At 39.2% G+C, this 19,851-nt stretch overlaps 7 protein-coding genes across 7 annotated transcripts; all 7 read left to right on the top strand.

The window, feature by feature from the left end:
- Positions 1–613: 613 nt before the first annotated feature.
- TM35_000131560 (uncharacterized protein) lies at positions 614–4,525 on the top strand (the record flags this gene model as incomplete). Its single annotated transcript, XM_029025372.1, has 1 exon — positions 614–4,525. The coding sequence occupies one exon, from the start codon at positions 614–616 to the stop codon at positions 4,523–4,525; it is 3,912 nt and encodes a 1,303-aa protein (XP_028883218.1).
- A 604-nt stretch (positions 4,526–5,129) lies between these two features.
- Positions 5,130–6,347, top strand: TM35_000131550 (uncharacterized protein; the record flags this gene model as incomplete). Its single annotated transcript, XM_029025371.1, has 1 exon — positions 5,130–6,347. One exon carries the CDS (start codon positions 5,130–5,132, stop codon positions 6,345–6,347), a length of 1,218 nt encoding a protein of 405 aa, XP_028883217.1.
- A 713-nt stretch (positions 6,348–7,060) lies between these two features.
- Positions 7,061–11,299, top strand: TM35_000131540 (uncharacterized protein; the record flags this gene model as incomplete). Its single annotated transcript, XM_029025370.1, has 1 exon — positions 7,061–11,299. The coding sequence occupies one exon, from the start codon at positions 7,061–7,063 to the stop codon at positions 11,297–11,299; it is 4,239 nt and encodes a 1,412-aa protein (XP_028883216.1).
- An 853-nt stretch (positions 11,300–12,152) lies between these two features.
- Positions 12,153–12,755, top strand: TM35_000131530 (uncharacterized protein; the record flags this gene model as incomplete). The annotated part of the gene is made up of 1 exon (XM_029025369.1): positions 12,153–12,755. The coding sequence occupies one exon, from the start codon at positions 12,153–12,155 to the stop codon at positions 12,753–12,755; it is 603 nt and encodes a 200-aa protein (XP_028883215.1).
- A 755-nt stretch (positions 12,756–13,510) lies between these two features.
- Positions 13,511–15,955, top strand: TM35_000131520 (uncharacterized protein; the record flags this gene model as incomplete). The annotated part of the gene is made up of 1 exon (XM_029025368.1): positions 13,511–15,955. One exon carries the CDS (start codon positions 13,511–13,513, stop codon positions 15,953–15,955), a length of 2,445 nt encoding a protein of 814 aa, XP_028883214.1.
- A 1,095-nt stretch (positions 15,956–17,050) lies between these two features.
- On the top strand, positions 17,051–18,769 carry TM35_000131510 (uncharacterized protein; the record flags this gene model as incomplete). The annotated part of the gene is made up of 1 exon (XM_029025367.1): positions 17,051–18,769. The coding sequence occupies one exon, from the start codon at positions 17,051–17,053 to the stop codon at positions 18,767–18,769; it is 1,719 nt and encodes a 572-aa protein (XP_028883213.1).
- Positions 18,770–19,281: 512 nt separating this feature from the next.
- TM35_000131500 (uncharacterized protein) lies at positions 19,282–19,809 on the top strand (the record flags this gene model as incomplete). The annotated part of the gene is made up of 1 exon (XM_029025366.1): positions 19,282–19,809. The coding sequence occupies one exon, from the start codon at positions 19,282–19,284 to the stop codon at positions 19,807–19,809; it is 528 nt and encodes a 175-aa protein (XP_028883212.1).
- Between the last annotated feature and the right edge of the window lie 42 nt (positions 19,810–19,851).

Raw genomic sequence — 19,851 nt, 5'->3', positions numbered from 1 at the left:
TATATATATATATATATATATATATAGATATATGTCTTTACAGAGTATTCAACCTGTGATTATTTTCTGCAATAAATTATTTGTATTCTTTTACCAAATTTTTTCTATCTTTCTCTCTATCTATTTGTGTATATATGTGTGTGTTAATGGAAGTCCTGCTTCTATAGAGTGAAACGAAGCAGAGAGTAATTCGGAAGGAAAAAAAAAATACCAAAGAAAACAAGAGTCTTTTAGTTGCTGCTGCCCCTCCTTCAGAAAAAAAAAATAAGTTGCAATAGAGGGGCGGCAATAGCCATACTACCACACAGTTTAAGATAGAAAAAGGAATAAAAAAAAAAAGCTTAAAAAGTAAAAGGAATATACCCACCGATACATATAGACATATCTATATACATATATACATATATAGAAAGAGAGTGAAAGAAAGAGAAGGAGAAAAAAGAGTAGAACACATATTATATCACAGCAATTTATCTCTTATTACATTACTGACCTTACTTCACACCATTGACTAAAGAAAAAAAAAAAAAGAATATCTATATCTAGATTGATAAAGATATATAGATAGATTAATAAGTTCTTGGGGGAGGGGGTATTGCACTGGACCCGGTGTATGACTCAACGGGGATCTCTGCGAAAGACAACAGAGGAATGGCAGGATGCCTTTTACAGCGTGGATGAGCGCAACCGTCAGCTACAGAAGAAACTGAATGAACAGGAACAAGAACTGAAGTTACTACGAGTAGCTCAGAGACGTAATGAAACACATAGTCCATTAACAAACAATCATACCGTACGTACCGCTCCTCAATCCAATAAACAAAAAACAGAGAAACGAACCTCTACTCCTGCTATCTCGGCAACAGGAAAGCCTCCACCACCACATTCACCACCACTAAACGGATCCATTCCAGTCTATACAAGAAGAGATCATAACATCCTTGATAATGATGAGGGAGGAGGAATGTATAGTAGTAACAACAACAACTATAATAATAATAATAATAATGAGGATGGACGGAATGTCTGTGTGTCTGCAGTTGCTGCAGCCCCACCGGACCCCATGATGGTGTGGGGAATGGAAAACAGTCTGCAGCACTACGCCACTGCGAATGCGTTATTTCACACCAACGAGGAATTACGCGAGCGCCTCGATGATGCTGCGGCGTTAATTAAAACACACCAACACGAACTCGCCGCCAGTCGTGCGGAAGTCATGGCGTTGCAGCGCCGACTCGACCACACCGCCGGGGAACTGCAGCAAGTCGTGCGGGACCGCGACGTGCAGGCGGCGCAAACCCGCAGCGCCCAACAGACCGCGCGGGACCTCGAGGCGGCGGTGCGCCAGCGGGACGCGCACTTCACGCAGGAGCGGCTGGCGCTCGAGCGGGAGGTCGCGGAGCTGCGGCGGCGGCTGAACACCGGCGCCGACCACAACACACAACTCGCCGCGGACGTGCAGCAGCTGATCGCGCAGACACGCAGCGACCACGCCGCGCTGCAGCAACTGCGGGCCAAACTCACCACCGCAGAGGCCGCCCTCGCCTCGCAGCGGCGCAGCAACGAGGGACTGCTGGTGGAGCTGCGCGGCGCCCACACACAACTCGCACGGGAGCGGCGGCGGCTGTTGGATGTGACGCGACAGGCACAACTCGCAGAACTCCGCGCGGAAGATGTGGCGCAATGCGAGGAACAACTCGCCGCCGCACGAGAGGGACGGGCACAGTTGGAAGTGCAGATGGAACAACAACTGCAATTGCAGCACGCCGCCCTCGCCAAGCAGGCGGAATTGCAACACAAAGCCCTACGCGAGGATCTCGCAGAGTCGCGAAAGAACGCGGCACATTGGGAGGAAGTCGCCCAATTACTTTATCGTGATATAGCCCAACGCACACAAGCCCATGTGAGTTGTCGTGAGGCCTGTGAAGAGGCAAAGCGACTGCGGGATGAGACGGCACTCGCACTTCGACAAACAACCGATGAACTCCGACTTTGTCGGGCCAAGTTAGATGTGGTGTGGCCAACACACCGTGAGGATACACGGGACTTGTCACCCGCAGAGATTCTCGCCACATTTGGAAATTACCGGGCAACATTTAAACAGAAACGAACCCAACAACAACAACAACAACAACCGAAGGAATTAGAATTATGGAAGCATGAGAAATTATTTGAAAACACACCAACTGGAGTTACCGCTCCCCGCAAAAGTGATGATCATCATAATGATAATGATGATAATATGCATAACGGTTTAGATTTCACGGTAGAGTTGTGTGATGCGCCGCTAGAGGAACAAGTGCGTGAACTGCAGATGGCGAATGCAGCGCTGGTGGCAGAACTCGAACAACTACGACTCACAAATGAATTGCAGGTGGAACGACTACGGATGATGGAAACACATGTGCGGCGTGAGCGAGAAACAGTAGAGGCCTCTACAGCCGCATTAGAACATCGCGAAGAGGCAGCACAACAAATGCTACAATCACAAATAGATCGAGTGGCATTTCTGGAAGCTCAAGTCCGTTCACTTCGTGGTTATGAAGTCTCACCGGATCTCTCACTTCATGAACTTGGGGATGGGGAGACGGTGTTTGAACTCTTTTTAGGTCAAATATTATCTACAGAGACACCAGAAGGTATAAAGTTACGTAATGCCTTTTATCCAGTTTTCTGTTCTGTAGACTTTCTCCTTCACGAGACGGTAACGACACCAATAGTGACAGGTTTGAATGCCTTCCTTGATACCACCGTCTCCTTCCGAGTGGCGATGGATGCTTTACTGCAGTGTTATCTTCAATCACGCAAGTTGTTAATTCAACTCCATCGTGTGCGTTCACAGGATGAAATTCATGAAATGACCTTCTCTACACATAATGATATGGAAACAACAGAAACAGATGCGGTGGCGGTAGCGGCAGCAGAACGTCTTTTCGCTGAACGTCTCTGTGCAACGCTGGCGGAGGGTTCCGTTAGTCTTTGGGCACTTGTGGGAGATGAAAAGTGTCGAAATGCCCAACGACCAACACTACGAGGACATATTCCATTATATACAAATAACGGACATCACATTGCATCTGTGGAATTTTCCGTTACCGTGCGAACACCGTTTAGTGAGTCCTTCCGTATGTTAGCAGCAGAAGCGGCAAAACATTCAGGGGACTTGTTAACAAGCATTACAGATACAAGTAGAAGAACCTCTATGGGTGCTATTATGAATACGAATTCTGCTAATCCTAATCCTGTTATTACTACTAGTACTACTACAACAACTACTACTAGTAATCCTACTACTATTAATATGACACGTGGGTTTGCTACCGGAGATATGGTGACACCCTCACAAGTAAGAAGAAACACAGAAGCAGGAAAAGGAACAGGAGCAGAAGCAGCAGCCGTAGTATCATTTACAACTCCGCAAGTAAAAATAAATTCACCAGGTTCCATGAATACTCTCTTAGGTGATGGAAAGATACAGTTAGTACCCACTCCTCACCACTGTGAAGCCTTTGAATGTGTCTCTACGACATCCTCTTCTACATCTCTATTGGAGTCAAGACATCAAGAACGACCTTCTGGTTTTACACTTGTGCCCCGTACAGCTGCTGTTGCCAGCGTCTCTTCCTCTTCTTCTTCCACTATTCGTATGTTGATTGTAGATGTATGTAAATTACATTTACCTTCTGATTTAACACCTGTTCCACGTCTCTCTTGTTATTATTCACTTATTCCACTTGGTAGAGATGTGTATCTTCCAGCTCCTCCAACTCCACGATATGATTGTGAGTACTTGCAGGAAGGTGGTAGTGGCGGCACACGCTTTCCAATTGCTTCTGTGCGAGAATTACTCGCCGTAACGCGTGAACCTTTTATGTTATTTTTCTTTGATGAATCATCCTCTACTTTCAATAATGCTGCTGCTGCTGCTGCCAATAGTAGTAGTAATAGTAATAGTAATATGCAAAAGAAACATACAGAAGGACCGTATTGGGCATTAGCAATGGCTGAGTGGAGATTGGCACTTGAGCGTCCAGAGGAGTACGTTACATTAGAGCTTTCATTAATGAATCAACAAGGATGTCCTGTTCGTGGGGCATTTGTGCGTGTGCGATTACTAGCCACAAGTAAAGTTGAAAATAAAGAGTTGGGGTTAACGAGTGCTCTTGAGATGTCTCGTATAAATAGTAATAACACTAGTAATATGCAGGAACCACCCAAATATCAGCAGAAAGAAATGACTTCTCTTCCTACTAATACTACTAGTACTACACCTCCTGGGTTTAGCAATAGACACAGCCGTGGTGGTGATGATGCTGGTGGTCTTTCTCGTTTTAATCCTCCTCCACCGTTTTCTCCTTCTTCTGCATTATTTGGAAATCGCTCTACTCATGATATGACAAACACAAGCATAACAACAATACCCCGATCCCCACAAGAAGGAGGAAGAGGAGGAAGAAGAAGTAGTGGTGATAATAATGAAGATTCTATCGAGCTGGAGATGTTGCGGCGACAGTTAGACCATTAGGTGATTTAATTTATTGAGTATTGTTTATATATATATATATATATATATATATATTATTTTTTCTTTCTTTTTTCATCTTGTTGTAGTGTTGTTTTCCTATGATTTTGGTGAGTGAAATGAAAGAGTGGGTGAGAGTGGGTTTAGTGAGGATCAAGTGAGTGGTAATAGGCTCCATTTGGGATCAAAACATGTGTACATTTTTCTTATTTGTTACCGCTAAGAAGAAGAACAATAAAATGAAGACAAAAGAATTATTGTTTTTTTTTTTTTTTTCTTATTTGCGTAATTAATCTTCCTTTGATGAGGCGGAATGTGATAACGAAAAAAAAAAAAAAAAGAAGAAAGAAGAAAAGTAAAAGGAAAAACAAACAAAAAAAAAAAAACAACAGCAAAATATACTTTTCTAAGATTGCTGTGTTGAGACTAACGAGAAGAATTGTTTCTTACCACTTTGTTCTGTTTATTGTTTTCAATTATTTTATTTATTTACTTTTATTTCTGGTTTTATGTAAGCCATGATAATAAAAAAAAAAAAAGAAGTATACTAATTCCTTTCAATTTTTTTCTTTTTCTGTACTATTTCTTCCTCAGCCTCTACATCCACATGATGTACACAAACAACGGAGGTGATAGAGGAAAAGGCACCACATCACACCTCCTCTTTTCATTGGATAACAATAACAACAACAATAACAACAATAGTATCAGCAGCAATAATAATAACAACAACAACAACAACAGCAACAACAACAATGGTATTAGTGGTGATCCAACAACAACAACAACAACAACAACAGTTCGTCCACAGAAGTTGGGGCTTCCCACTGGTGCTGGCCGGGCTGTTCCACGCACAATCGTGCAGTCCTCCACAAATACAAAGATGAAACCAAAAACAGTAGCAGCGGCATTGAGACAAGGCCGTCCTTTGCCTATTGAACATCCTCCTATCCCTAATGCTAGTACTGCTGCTGCAGCTTCTTTTTCCTCTTCCTCTTCTCCTCTTCCTCCTCCTTCTAGAAACTCGGATATTATTTCTGTAGTGAAGGAGGAACAGGGTGGTAATAAGAGAGAAGGAAAACCCAAAGGAGCTCTCGTGACAAGCACTTCTACAAATAAAACACGGTTAATTCAGGGAAAAGTCAAACCCAGAGCCACACCATCTCCATCCTCATCCTCATTATTGGGAACAACACCAACAACACCACCACCATCATCATCAGCATTGGGAACTACAGAATCTGTTGAACCTTCTATATTTGATGAAGCTCCTGTAGAGGCTAGTTTAGAATACCTCACACGTCCACACCGTTCATGGGATAGTGCGGTACGAACCAGAGAACTTCGTATGCGTAAAATACAAGAACAGTGTCGTGTTGCTACCAGTCGCTATGCATCTTCTTCCTTGTCGAGTTCTATGCAATTCTCCGCCACGACATCACCCACGAGTGATCGAAGTCTTTCTAGACTCAGTTTCAACAGCGCCCCACCAACCTTTGGGCGGGCCATTGCCATGTCCCCTTCACTCGGTAGCAGCATAAACAGTGGTGTACTGAGGCGAGGGCGATTGGGCATGTTGCCGAATATCCGCACAGAAGCGGAAGTGGAAGGACTTTCCGTGGGCGGAAATCGTCTCATTGGTGTTTCTCCACAAATAGCGGGAGTGGGATTTCCCACAGCACCACCAGCACGGCAGAGACCACTTCCATTAGGACAGACAACATCTTCACTGAGTGTCGGGAGCTCAACACCATCAGAGAGTCGTGGGAATAAAGGAACAGGCTTGCGTGGTGGAATACGTGAGTTTGCCTTTTCAATGCGATAGAGAAGAGATGGGAGAGGGGAGAGGGGAGAGGGGGGGGGAAGGGTAGAAAAGGAAAGGAAAAAAAAAAAGAACAATGAAAGGAAACACAATATTAATCTCACACTATAATTAGAGTACAGTTTGGGCTCATACTTTATGTATGTGTTTCTTTTTTCCTTTTTTTCATTTCCTTTTTTTTTTCCCTCTCACTTTTTATATATATCTATCTATCTATCTGTGCGTCTGTGTATAAAACAGAAGAGGTGCAAATAACTCTTCTACATCTTATGAAGATGTTAGTGGTTTTACTTCTTTTATTTTTATGTTTATTCTTATATGTACTCCATGCTCATAAACAATAGAATAGAAGAGAAGAACGAGGTGAGACGGAGAAAGTCACAAAAAAAAGGAAAAAAAAAGAAAAGTGTATTGGGAGTGGGAGAATGTGATGTTTTCATGAAATTGTAGAGTGTAACTCCGTTTTTTTTTTTTTTTGTTTGAGTGTGTTTTTGAACTTATTGGATTTATTATTTCTCTCTCTCTCTTTCTTTCTTTCTTTTTTTCTTTATTCAATTTCTTCTTTTCTTTTTCCCTCTTTTTTGTTTTATTATATATATATTTGCCTGTATAGATACATACAAAGATCATATAGTGTTCATCGACGAAGAAAAGAAAAAAAAAATTAAAAGCAAAAAAAAAAAAAAGAAAAATAAAGGAAAGAAAAAAAAAAAAGTATGTCCACTGCTGATCTTAGTGTGGCAGCCCTTGAGTTATTACAGAGTTTTTCCATTGATGTTAAAGACTTCTCTAAAGCACGAGCGCGCTATGGAAAAGTGCAAGCAGAGTTGCTTTCAGAAGGAGGGGGATTATCAACAACACCAACACCTACACCAACACCAACAACTGTTGCCGAAGAAAATGGGGAAACGACTAATGTGGGTTTCTCATCAGAGAATGTTCTTCAACAACTTAATGAAGCTTGGCAAGAGTATTTCACACTAGCGCAGTCCTATTTTCGAAAGGTATCCAGCACCCTTGTAGATGAAATGCTGGTAAAAATGGAAGAAAAATCCCCTGCTTCCGAGAGAGCTGAGAAATTAAATGAACTTTGTGCTTTTGGTGAGAAGTGGTACGTACGAAATGAGAAATATTTTAGTTTTCAAGATACAGAAAAATTAGTATTAATTGTTCAGGAAGCATTAGATTCCTCTAGTCGTGTAATGCGACTTCTAGGAGTACAACTTGCCCGTATTTGCACTCCAGATGTGATGTTTACACGTCTTTTCTTCTCTCGTGGTGGTAGTGAACTTATTGGAATGTGTTTTGATCGTGAAAATGCTACTGAATTGGAGTATGCACTTAATATGTGTTCACGATTGATTGAACTTTACGAAATAGATCCAAAGGCGTATCCAAAGTTTCCATATGGATGGATGTACCGTATTGGTTCTTTATTGGATTTACAAGATCCAGTTCCAAATGTTCCTCCTAAACGTAAAAGTCAAGCCATTCGTATTGCGATAAAATTACTTCGAAAATTTCCAGCCATGGCAACAGCGGCATCTTTGCATACAATTCTTCTTCGTTGCTGTATTCAAAGAGTGGCAACTACAATGGATGAAGTACAAAGTATTTTACGAGTTATTTTAGATTTATTTGATCGTGTAGAGACACGACAGTACATACGATGTAATGATTTGGATGTACTTTACGCACCATTTCTCTATTCTACAGATAAAGGTAGTGATGAAAAAATAGCGTTAATGAATGGAGCCAAAGATGTTCTTGCAATGTTTATGCGAAATTGGATTGGTGTTCTTTGGATATCTTCAGAGACGAGAGGATTAAGAGCTATTATTGATATTTTACACCTTCCAGGTGATTTAGACCGTAAAATGGTAATATTATCATTATTTAATAAAATTCTTTCTCAATTAGCTCCTCATCGTGGAATGACGTTAATGGAAAAATGGAATGGTATTGAAAATCAACGAAAATCAACTGTAGAAGGAGAACAAAGTAATCGAGATATCTCTACAAGTTTTATAGGAGGAGATTTTCAACAAGTACTTGGAGAAAGTACTAAAAATATAACTTCTTTTGATACCATGCTAGGGGAATTAATGGAAGGACAGGAAGAGTTTGTTCCCACAACAAAGGCTATTGGTTATCACGTACTAGATCCACTTTTGGGAAGAGTATTATTAATGCTTTCATACTATGGACTTCCATTAGCTTTACTTTCTCTTATTCAAGATAGTTCTACAAGTCGTGTTCTCACTTTGGCGGCTTTTTCACTTTTACAGGATATATCAGTATTAATGGATACAGTTCTTCCAGTAGATCCAGTGAAAAAAGTACATACAGCACTTAATAAAGCCGTTGGACGTCTTGCACAAGAAGGTAGTTTATCATTTGCTGGAGGCTTTATTGCACGTCTCCTTAAACAGTCTAAAGCTGGAAAAGATATTATAATTTCTGCTACCCCTCCTTCTGATAGTCTAATAAAAAGTGATGGAATGAGTTCACTATTAGGTTCATCATTATCAACGTATGATTTAGGATCTTTAGAAGTGGATGAAACAGCATTTGCACAACTATTATCAGAAACAAATGTAGAACGAGCAAGTGGATTTACTGGTTGGAATTATGATTTACTACTTCTCTTAGTTCAAGGACCACTTCGAAGTATACCTCGTTTTAGATGGGTAATGAACCATACAAATTTCTTTCATAAATTAATCCTCTTTTATTTACCTTCATTGGATTCACAAGTACGAAACTTTGTATCATTACGACCTGAGGAATGTACCCCACAGGTTTCAGTCTTTGGATTAGCTTTAATGGATTTATTCTTATCATCATGTCAAGGGGTGCAAATACTTGATAAATATAATTTTATTACTTCTCTTGTCAATTGTCTTCAGGAAGTAATTGATGGAAAACCATTAGTGTTAAACCGTCAACGTCTTGATTCTCGTGTAGGAGAAACAATACTTCGTATGATAGGTCGTTGTTCTTTTTATGCAAATGGACTTATGACGATGAAGGAACATAATATGTTTTCTATTATCAATAATATTTTTACTCAACTCTCTGGTGAACGAATTACTACATCTTCAGGAAACGATACATTACAAGATGTTTGTCTTTATTTATTACAATATCTTTACATTGGAGCTGTACCTAATTATGGTGTTTGTGATGAAATTAGACAAGCCTGTCGTTTAGCTCTTTGTAATGAATCTAATTCCATACGATTATGTGCAGCTACACAACTTCGTAAGGCATTATGGCGTGATCTTTCTACTTCTATGCGTTGGGGTATAGAAACATTGGTTCAAGCATTACATGATGATTATTATAATGTTGTTGAAACTGCTTTTAAACTTTTACTTAGTATTTGCCTATGTTCAGATGAGGCATTAGATTATTTAATATCACTTTCACCTACGGTATTAATGGAGAGTGATGTTATCCGAGAGCATGCCCAACAACTTAGTCTTAATATGTTATTATATTGTATAGTGGGAAGACCTTCTGGTTTTCGTTTTCTACAGTGTTATGGTTGGGTAGAAGAAGAATTACGCCGTTGGGAGGAAACAGAATCAGCCCATCACGTTTTTCTTATTGAACGCATGCAGTCTGGTGAGCCTGTTGAGAATGCTGTGGATTTCCGTGAAGGAATGAGTGGACGTTGGCGACAACAACAACAACATAATCGTACCTTATCGGATCCTCTCACTTCTCTTTACCGTCCAGCTGTAATATCGCCCTCTGCGAGCACAACAAAAATGGCTTCCTCTGGAAACGCCTCTGGATTTTTTCCAAATCACTTTGCGGCGGTGTTGTGTAAATCCAATGAGGGTTGTACATTATTTAAACATAGTAATCTCTGGCAGCGCTCCGTTAAGCGAATAATGGATCAATCCCTCCCACCGGATATTGTCTACGATGATGGAAATGATGCCCGCAGTGAGAGTAGTGAAGAGGATGCCGATATGGCCGAGCGGGCACTGGGCGAGGAGGATCCATCCGTCTGGGGCCGACTCGCCGCGAAGGCGGAGACCACCGCAGCCACACGGCGAGCGGAGGTCCATCAACTCCACTTGTTGAGAGACGGGCATTTGCCCTCCTCGCAGTTCGCCGAGTTACTCTCCGCCTCACGCGGATATAAAGCCGCAGCCCAGTCGTATCTGCTGGAATGTGTGGGAGATATTACGGAACTAAAAGATGCGATTCTCTGTGTGTGTCATGCCGCCTCAAGTGATACGGGATTTGCACTTGTGCGTACAGTGCCGGGATTACAAAAACGTCTCATTGCCCTCACACGATTTGCAGCCATTGTAACTGTACGTAGTGTTTGTTTTGTAGGTACGTGTATATTGGCACGATCGAAACGATCGGAAGAGTTATTATCCTCCATGTCTTTTTACGTTTTGAATGAGAAAAATGCCTACACAAGTGCCGATGGGGTTCCCTATTCCGTCGCCTTTGCATATGTGGACCCCTCCAAATGGACCTCTATTGGTCGACGTACAAATCATACCAAAATGTCCTCTCACTTCGCCCATGTACAGGACAATCCTAATAACAATAATAATAATAATAATAATCATAATAATAATAGTAATAGTGGTACAACAGATGGGAGTTTCTCTGCAGTGTTGGAGCGGGTGAGTAATGAGACGGCAGTGAATCCACAATCCCGGCGTATTTGGGATCAAGTCTCCGCTCTCTGTAATCCAGTCAGTCGCGAGGGGGCGAAGAAGCGACTGTACTCGCTGATGAAACATCAACCACAAGTGTTTGTGGAACCGATGATGCGCAGAATGTTAATGGACGCAGCCCAAACATTTCGTATGCGGCACACGGAGCGGAAGTTCATTGCAGATCTTTTAGAGAATGCCCCACTCACTAAAGTGAATACAGCAGGACGTCGCGCGACAATTGTGTCGTTTCTTTCACGCTAGAGAAGAAAAAAAAAAGAAAAATGGGGGAAAGAAATGTATCGTGGTATCTGTTCTGTCTATCTGTCTATATATATATATGAATGGGTACGTTTTGGAAGTGAAGTTATCTTGATTGCAAAGTAGAAGAAGAAGAAGAAGATCAATAACAAAGAAAAAGAAAAGAAAGAGAGAGAGAGAGAAGAAAAGAAAATGATCGCCATGGGGTGGGGGTGGTGGGGGAAAGAAAGAAAAAAATAAAAAAAGAAAAGGACAGAAGTAAAAGAAGTAATAGATTATGTGAGGAATGGTGTGTGAGCGTCCATTCAGTTTTTTTTTTTTTTCTTGCGTACAAAATAATAAGAAGGAATGATAACGCACACACTTTTTACTCTTTGACATTCCCTCTCTTTCGTATACGTTTATATACACCTTATATATATATATATATGCGTGTGTTTCTGTGTGTATATAGTCCGCTGCTTTTGTTCACACTATCAGAATTTACTACATGTTATTGTAGTTATATCTTGTTTTTTTTTTGCTTTTTATTTCTTCTTTTCCTTTCGCTGATTACAGGCAACAGATCAATCCCTATTCTATTCTGGTTATATGCATCTTTTCTTGAACTTGTTTATTTATTTCTTCTTTTTTTTCTTTTTTTTTCTTTTTTCCCCCCTAAAACTCCTTTTATTACTACATAGCCTCTTCTAGGTGGTTGAAGTTTCGAGATAGAAAGTGTTTTTCTCTATCTATCTATCTATTTATCAATATCTCTCTTTCTTTCTATCTTAGGTATAATATATATACCTGTATTAGCCTCCCTGTTTCTCTCTCTGTCTGTCTGTCTATATTTCTGTGTATAGCTTTACCCGTCATGATGACAGAGACAACCCCATCCACTACTACTAATACAAACCATAAACATAATAATAATAATAATAATAGTAAGACTACTGGTAGTAGTGGTAATGGTAAAAAACGTGAGGCGTTGTTTCTCGGTGGTGCCGAACAGTTTCTCTTTGACTTTGGCGCTTCCCCCAATGTACGTGAGAATAGTCCAACGGCTATTACTACTACTACTAATACTATTGATACTACTACTAATACTATTAATACTACTATTAATACTAATGACTCCGCTCACGCAGAGACTGAGCCAATCTCAACAGTGCAGGGAAAACAAGTGGTGATACCGCCATTAGCAGCCGAGGAGGTGCGGCGTTGTTTTCACACTGCCATTCCCGCAGGGGAACGTGTGTTTGTAAACCTCTCACTGGATGAGGCCCTCACTCAATTTCAATCGGGACTGCGGAAGTATGGAGAGGCACTCTACCGACAGATGAAACAGCAGAAGAAACAACGCACACTGGCAAAGAAACAACATGGAGAGCGTGTACGTCTGCAGGCACATAATAGTAATAGTAATAATAATAATAATAACAACAGTGGAGTAGGTAAGAAGCGAAAGCGGGTGTGAAGATCTCAACAATTTTTTTTTTTTTTAGTTGTTGTTGTTGTTGTTGTTGTTGTGGAACATCGAATAAAAACTGATTAAAAACAGCATTGACTGTTACCCGTGAATATACATGAGAAGAAAAGAAATATATTGAAAGAACTCCGTTACTGTGTTATCAGGCACCAATATGCCTTCTCTTTTTTTTTATTTCTTTTCCTGAGATGGACTATAAAAGCTTAAAAAAAAACAACAACAACAAGAAATAAGAACAAAACGTTTTCTTTCTTTTCTTTCGTTCTCTCTTTCTTTCTTTGTTTCTTCAATAATTTATTTACAGAGAAACACAATTTATAATTAACGGGGTTTTATACGACGGAGAAAGGAATTCTTTTTTTTTCTTTCATTCTGAGGACGGAAATAAAAGTACAGTTCCCGTCCCAATAGTTACTTAAAAGGAAAAGAAACCCACATAAACACAACCATAGAAGAAGTAAAACGATAAAAAAAAAAGAAAAAAAAGGTGGAAAAAAAAAGAAAAAAGATATTAAAAAAAAAGGTGCTTTTTTCTTTTTTTTTTTTTATACTTAGACAAAATTGTGGTTACCGTTCACTCCACTGAATTTTTGTCGCTTACAGAATAGAAGAACTGGTTTTTTCGTTTTTAGTGGGAAAAGATATATATATATATATAATTTCGAATATATAATAAGTGAAGTTTAACTAGACGATAGAGAGAAAAAAGAAAAACAATAAAAAGCAAAAACAATAGGACTGCGATGGGGATAAAAGGACTTTGGGCGGAGGTACGGCCTGTCTGTCGTCAATCCCACTTGTCTAGTTTCCGCGGCCAGCGGGTGGCTGTGGACATGTATGTATGGCTTCACCGCGGTATTCTAGGCAGTGTGCAGTTAAGCAGCGATGCCGATGTGGAGGCGTTTATGGAATCCACCGCCGATTTAACAGGCACCACCGCTGGTGTAGAAAGTCTTGTTCAACTCAACACGAGATTACTACAATTTGTCGTGAGTCGCGTGGAACTCTTATTAAGATGTGGAATTCATCCTGTTCTTGTTTTTGATGGAGCTCCTATTCCTATTAAACGCGAAACGGAGAATGAACGTCAAATGAATCGAGCTGCACGGTTAGCAGAGGCTGTGCAAGTATTAAAAGATGGACCCGCATCGAATCCCCGAGCCCGACAAGAAGCCGCACAATTATTAGAAAAAGGAATGGATATTACGACAGAATTAGCCCATGCGGTAATTCAAGTATTACAGGAACGTCGACTAGAGTGTATAGTAGCCCCATATGAAGCGGATGCTCAGTTAGCGTATTTATGTAAAGAGGGATATGTACAAGCTGTGATATCAGAGGATAGTGATCTTATTGCCTATGAGTGTCCATGTTTAATCGCCAAACTAGATTTTCATGGTAATTGTGAAGTTTTATCTTCACAGGATGTACCACGATGCCCAAGTTTTCAAGGGTTATCATATAAATATTTTTTAGTGGGTTGTATTCTCAGTGGATGTGATTATTTACCCAATTTACGTCATATTGGTGTAAAGAAGGCATTTCGATTGGTCGCTCAAGCCACTTCCATCTCTAGTATAATGGATACACTGAGTGTAAAGTTTGGATTCCCAAAAGATGAGTTAGTGAAGTATGAATCTAAACTACAACAGGCATTTTACTGCTTTGCCCATCACTTGGTATTTGATCCCATTCGAAAGGAAGTTGTGCACTTCACGCCATTACCAGAACGTGTTCCCTTTAAAGCCACACTTCTTGGGGATTTATTAACAAGAGAAATGGCACAAAAGATTTGTGGGGAATGTTTATATGATCCCGTCACTCGAACACTTTACCGCGGTTGTTATCAATACTGCGTACGGGAGTATTGGAAACAAACACGGGGAGGACAAACCGCATTAAATACATTTAACGGTTTTCAAGGGATTCAATCCCCGCGGGTAACGATAACGTTAGGCTCAAACAACTCCGATCGCACGGGTGAGCAGCACACATCCCCAACAACCACAACCACAACACTCTTCTCATCTCCACTGCAGAAGGTGGGAATAGCGTCTGGGTTCTGCGCGGTTGGAATGCGTGGATCAACGGCAGTAGTGCGTTCAAAGTATTTTACAAAAGGAAGATGGAAAGTGGAAGATTGGGAGGATGAGACGAGCAGCCCCAGTAGTCCTACCCAAAGAACTACTACTACTACTACTACTACTACTACTACTACTACTACTACTACTAATAACAACGAGTATAATAATAATAATAATGGTGATGAAAAGAGTAATCGTTATATTAGCAGTAATGAACAAACTCAGAATAGCAACACAATGGAAGATACAGTTTCTAATAGGACGAATAAGGATAATAGATTATCTCCTTCATATACTCCTACTGAAAGTTTTCCTATACCAACAGATTTGGTGTTATCTTCTCTACAAACAAGTCCTCCAATGATGAATGCCATGCAAAAGAAGAGAATAGAGACGAATGAAGACTACTCCTATGATCCACCGGATGCATTATCATTAATTTTACCTTCTCTCTCAAAATTACCTCAAATAACGACAGAGGATCCCTCACGTGTAGGAGTTACGAGTAATAAAACTCTAAACACAAAAGATACAAAGGGTTCTCTTCATATCTGTAAACAATGTGATCAACGCCACTCTATTTTTGAGGCTTGCTCTATGAGGAAAAAAGGGTTTGATTATATTATGCAGGATAAAGAGGAAAATACGGTTAATAATAATAATAATAATAATAATAATAATAATAATAATAATAATAATAATAATAATAATAATAATAATAATAATAATAATAATAATAATAATAGTAGTGAAAATAATGTTTCTCAATTTTCTGTTGATGGGAAGTTTCCTACCAAACGAGAAAGAGAGATCATAGTAAACCCTAATAGGTTTCAACCAGTATTTAGACCTCCCGCCTCTACAGAAAAAGGGACAAATAAGGAAGAAATAACTTCCTCTATTGGGAAGAGAAAGATGGGTTCGACTAGTTTGGCTTTGCGGAAGTATAATCAAGCACCTTCTGCGGCTGTAGATGTGGATGATCTTATTAATGGTGATGAATTCAAAGATAATTCCATTGCGGCTTCACAAGTTAAGGATTCCACTGAAAGAACTGGATTAGCTGCCAAACTATTTGAGAGGTTGGCATTTACAAAACAATAGGAGAACTACATGATACTTAACTCTTCTTTTTTTTGTTTTTTTTATTGGGGTGGGTGGGGGTTTTCCTTTGTTCTTTGAAAAGAAGAAAATATATAGATTTTGAGTGTTTTCTTTTTTCTTTTCTTTTTTTTTATTATTCTTTCTTTGTTAGACTTATCTACATTGTTTCTTTATTTCTCTTTTTTTTCTTTCAAAAAATAAAAAGAAAAATAAAAAAAAAAAAACTTTAATAGCTTCTGGCTAAGGAGGGGAAAAAATTAACTGTATAGTTAACACAGTTTACAAGTTATTCTACCGTTATCACAATAAATATGTTGAGTTTGTGTAATTGAGACGTTTTATATTCATTCCACAGGCAAAAACTAACAGAAAAAGATAAAAAAAAATATAATAAATATCAGAAAGAGCGAAAATACATGATCTTCCCCTATCCCTGTATTCTTATGGGTATATATATATAGATGGAAGATAACCTTGATATAATATGAATTAAAGGAGTTCCTTTTATGTTTCTTTGTTATTTTTTTCTTTCTTTCTTTCTTTCTTTTTCTTTATTATTGTTTTTTTGGAGTGGAGGTATGAAGTTGTGATATCAGCGTTGATAGAACAACAGAAACAAAACAAACAAACAAAAAAGAAAAAAAAAGAGATCAAGGGACTCTGTATACTTGTCGGGTAATCATTAATCATCACAATAATAAACATTATTATTAATAATTATATTAATAAGGCTGTGCAAGTCAGTCGCTGTTAAAACTGTCGACAGCACCTCGATCCCTGCAGCGGCTGCTGCGGCGCCTTCCTGTTGGCCCCTCCACAATATTTCTCAATGAACTCCAACCAAATAATCAATTACTGTTCCTTCTCAGTTGTTTAAATGGAGAAAAACAGAAACAGAAGGAGAATACCGATAGTTTTTTAAGGGGTATTCGTCTCTCACGAAAAGATGTGAGTACACATGCTTCTATTCGAATTGCACAAAAATATAAATTAGGAGGAAAAACATCATCCTCTTCTTCCTCTACAAGAATAACAACAACAAATGATAATAATAATAATAATAATAATAATAATAATAATAATAATAATAATAATATGAAAGATGGAGATCTTTCTCAGTGTACATCTGTGCCTATCATGGATAATATGGAAACTATATTAAAACTTCCACAGGGATCCAGTGGACAATTAGAGGCCTATCGCACACATCATCCTAATTTACTGATCAAACCAACTCTTTTTTTCCTGGTAGTCCCATGTAGTATTTTTAAGAATCATGATAACTCTGAAAAGAGAGATGATCTTACTTCATCTTCATCATCATCATCTTATTATTATTCTTATTCTTATTCTGCTGATGTAGAGAGAGTTCTTCAAGAACATCTCGTCATGCTTAGGAAAACACTTTACTGGCGAGAAAAGTCCTCCTCCTCCTCCTCTGATGATGCGGAAGATGTGAGAAGAAGTGAACTCCCAGCGGTGATATTTGAGGGTCTCTGGGGATGTACACTCACACAAATACGGCAAGCCGCAGAAATGGCAGCGCGTCATTCCTGTCGTGTTTTTATTCTCGGCGACAGTCGACGTCGTTTACTGTCGGGTGAAGGGCCAACACTGCGGGAAATGGGAAATTGGTGTCCTTCGGCCTTTCGTGGATTTCAAATCGATGTGCATTCCACTGAGCAGGCGGAGACGTCCACACACTCTTCGGCATTACTCTTGTTGGGAGAGGCACAGCGTGGGTTCGCCGCCCAAATGAATAATAATAATAATAATAATAATAATAATAATAATAATAATAAAAAGAAGAATAAAAACTCGAATGAGTATTTACGAGAAAACTCCACTCAGGTTGAACATGCTGTTTCATTTACAGTGGTTGAAGTAATTGTAGATCCAAAGCGAGATGCTTTCATCCCTTGGATGTGTGTTCGCGATAATTTTCTCACAACTCGCCTGTTTGAGGCCCTTTACGATAAACGACACTTCTGCACAGCAGATGCGGTGATGTATGCCTCTGAGCGGGTGGTGTTGCCTTTTCTTATTGGAGAGTTTTTTCTCTCTAGAGAGAGAAAAAGAGAAAGAGAACTTTCGAATAGTGATAATATCTTAACAGGAGCGGCGGCTTCTTCTTCTTTTTCTTCTTGGAAACTCATGCGTTGGACGGAACTTTACCTGTTATTACGTTGGCGGTACTTTGAATCTACATTTGGTTCACTTTCACAAGTAGTGCGAGAGGAGAATGTTGCGGCTGTTGGTGGAGGTTTGGATCCATTTATTCTTCCACTACACGATTTATTTATTCAGCGTATTTTACTTCCACGCATGCGTGCATATTATTATAAACACCATCACTCTTCCTGTAATGAGACTTCACCACCACCACCATTAACAATAACAGAAAGAAAAAAGATAAATGTAGATTCAACTGTGTTAATAGAGGGGACCACTGGTACTGTGGATATACTTAATTTTTTTAATAGTCTTATTACTGAACCGCAAAGGGGATGTGAGAGTGTGGATGCCATTCGTCGTAGTAATGAAGACGCTAGTAATGATAATGATAATGATGATGATGATAATAAGAAGAAGAATAAGAAGAAAAGAAAAGGAAAGCAATCCATAAATGTGAGGGATTCAATGGATAATATTTCAATAACGAAGAAGGATGAAGATGTGTTAAATGATGTTTACTTTGCACTAGAGGACCTACCGGGATTGGTGAAGTATCTTCTTTATTTTAGTCAGTACTTTCAGGTCTCTAATGATGCTACAAGTGTTTCCTTTGCTTTGCAGGATAATTCAGTTGTGTAAGTTTAGAAAAAAAAAAAGAAAAAAAAAGAAAATAGAAGAAGATCACATACATAGAAGAATGAGGAAAAAAAAGAAAAGATAAGTATACAAAGTGAGGTTTTCTTCTCTACTATTATTGAGGATGTGGAATAGAATATAAATTGGATGTTTATTTGTTTTTGATTCTACACCTCTTTTTTTCTCTCTCTCTCTCTCTCTCTCTCTCTCTTTTCTCTCTTCTCTGTGTGTTTCTCTTTCATATATATATATATATATATATATATTTGACCTGCATTTATCCCAGTTAGTGGTGAGGTAAAATTCCATCGCGTTTATTCTTGAAACCTCTCAGTAGGGGATCATCTAAATATAGTTCATCTCGAGAAGCCACACAACTGGCACATTAAGAAAATAATATATATATATATATATATATATAGATATTATATTCGTACGTGTAGTTCTTGAGATTCAAATCTATTTCAGTGGGTTGTTTGACGATGTTATCTTTTGCTCAGCCATCGAGAGAGAATATGAACACTGCACACAACCGTCCCTATCATAATAGTGTCTCTCCCTCTTCAGATATCGTTCCTCCAGGCCATAAGAGAACCCTAAGCAATATGAGTAATCTGAGCAGCAACAGTATGAACAGTTCCGCTCTTTCTCAAAGTGGATCCGGAAAGGCAGGTGCTGCGAGCATGCGGTGTTTTATGGTTCGGGCTTCACTCACAAACCCGCAGTTGATTGGATCACACATTCCATGTGATATTTCCAGACGCGAGAGTAATGGCCATAAGAGAAATTCTGTTAATAACAGACATCGGGATAGTTGGGAAATAGAGAAAAGACCATCCTCAACGCACATTATATATCCACCGGGAAGATCAGAAAGTTCAATATCAACTCTGCGGCATGTACACTTCACGGATTCTCAAACTTCCCATTCTCTTGTTTCTTCTTCTTCTTCTTCCTCTCATTTACGAACGGTGGGGGATAAGATAATAATGACCCTTCTCTCTATACTTGCTGTTCTTTTTCTCTTTCTTGCAATCGCATAGGAAACGATATATATATATATATATATATATATATATATATAT

Source organism: Trypanosoma theileri (genome assembly GCF_002087225.1).
Source record: "Trypanosoma theileri isolate Edinburgh chromosome Unknown TM35_Tth_13_V1, whole genome shotgun sequence".
Taxonomy (NCBI): domain Eukaryota; phylum Euglenozoa; class Kinetoplastea; order Trypanosomatida; family Trypanosomatidae; genus Trypanosoma; species Trypanosoma theileri.
This window is presented reverse-complemented; position numbering and strand designations above follow the sequence as displayed.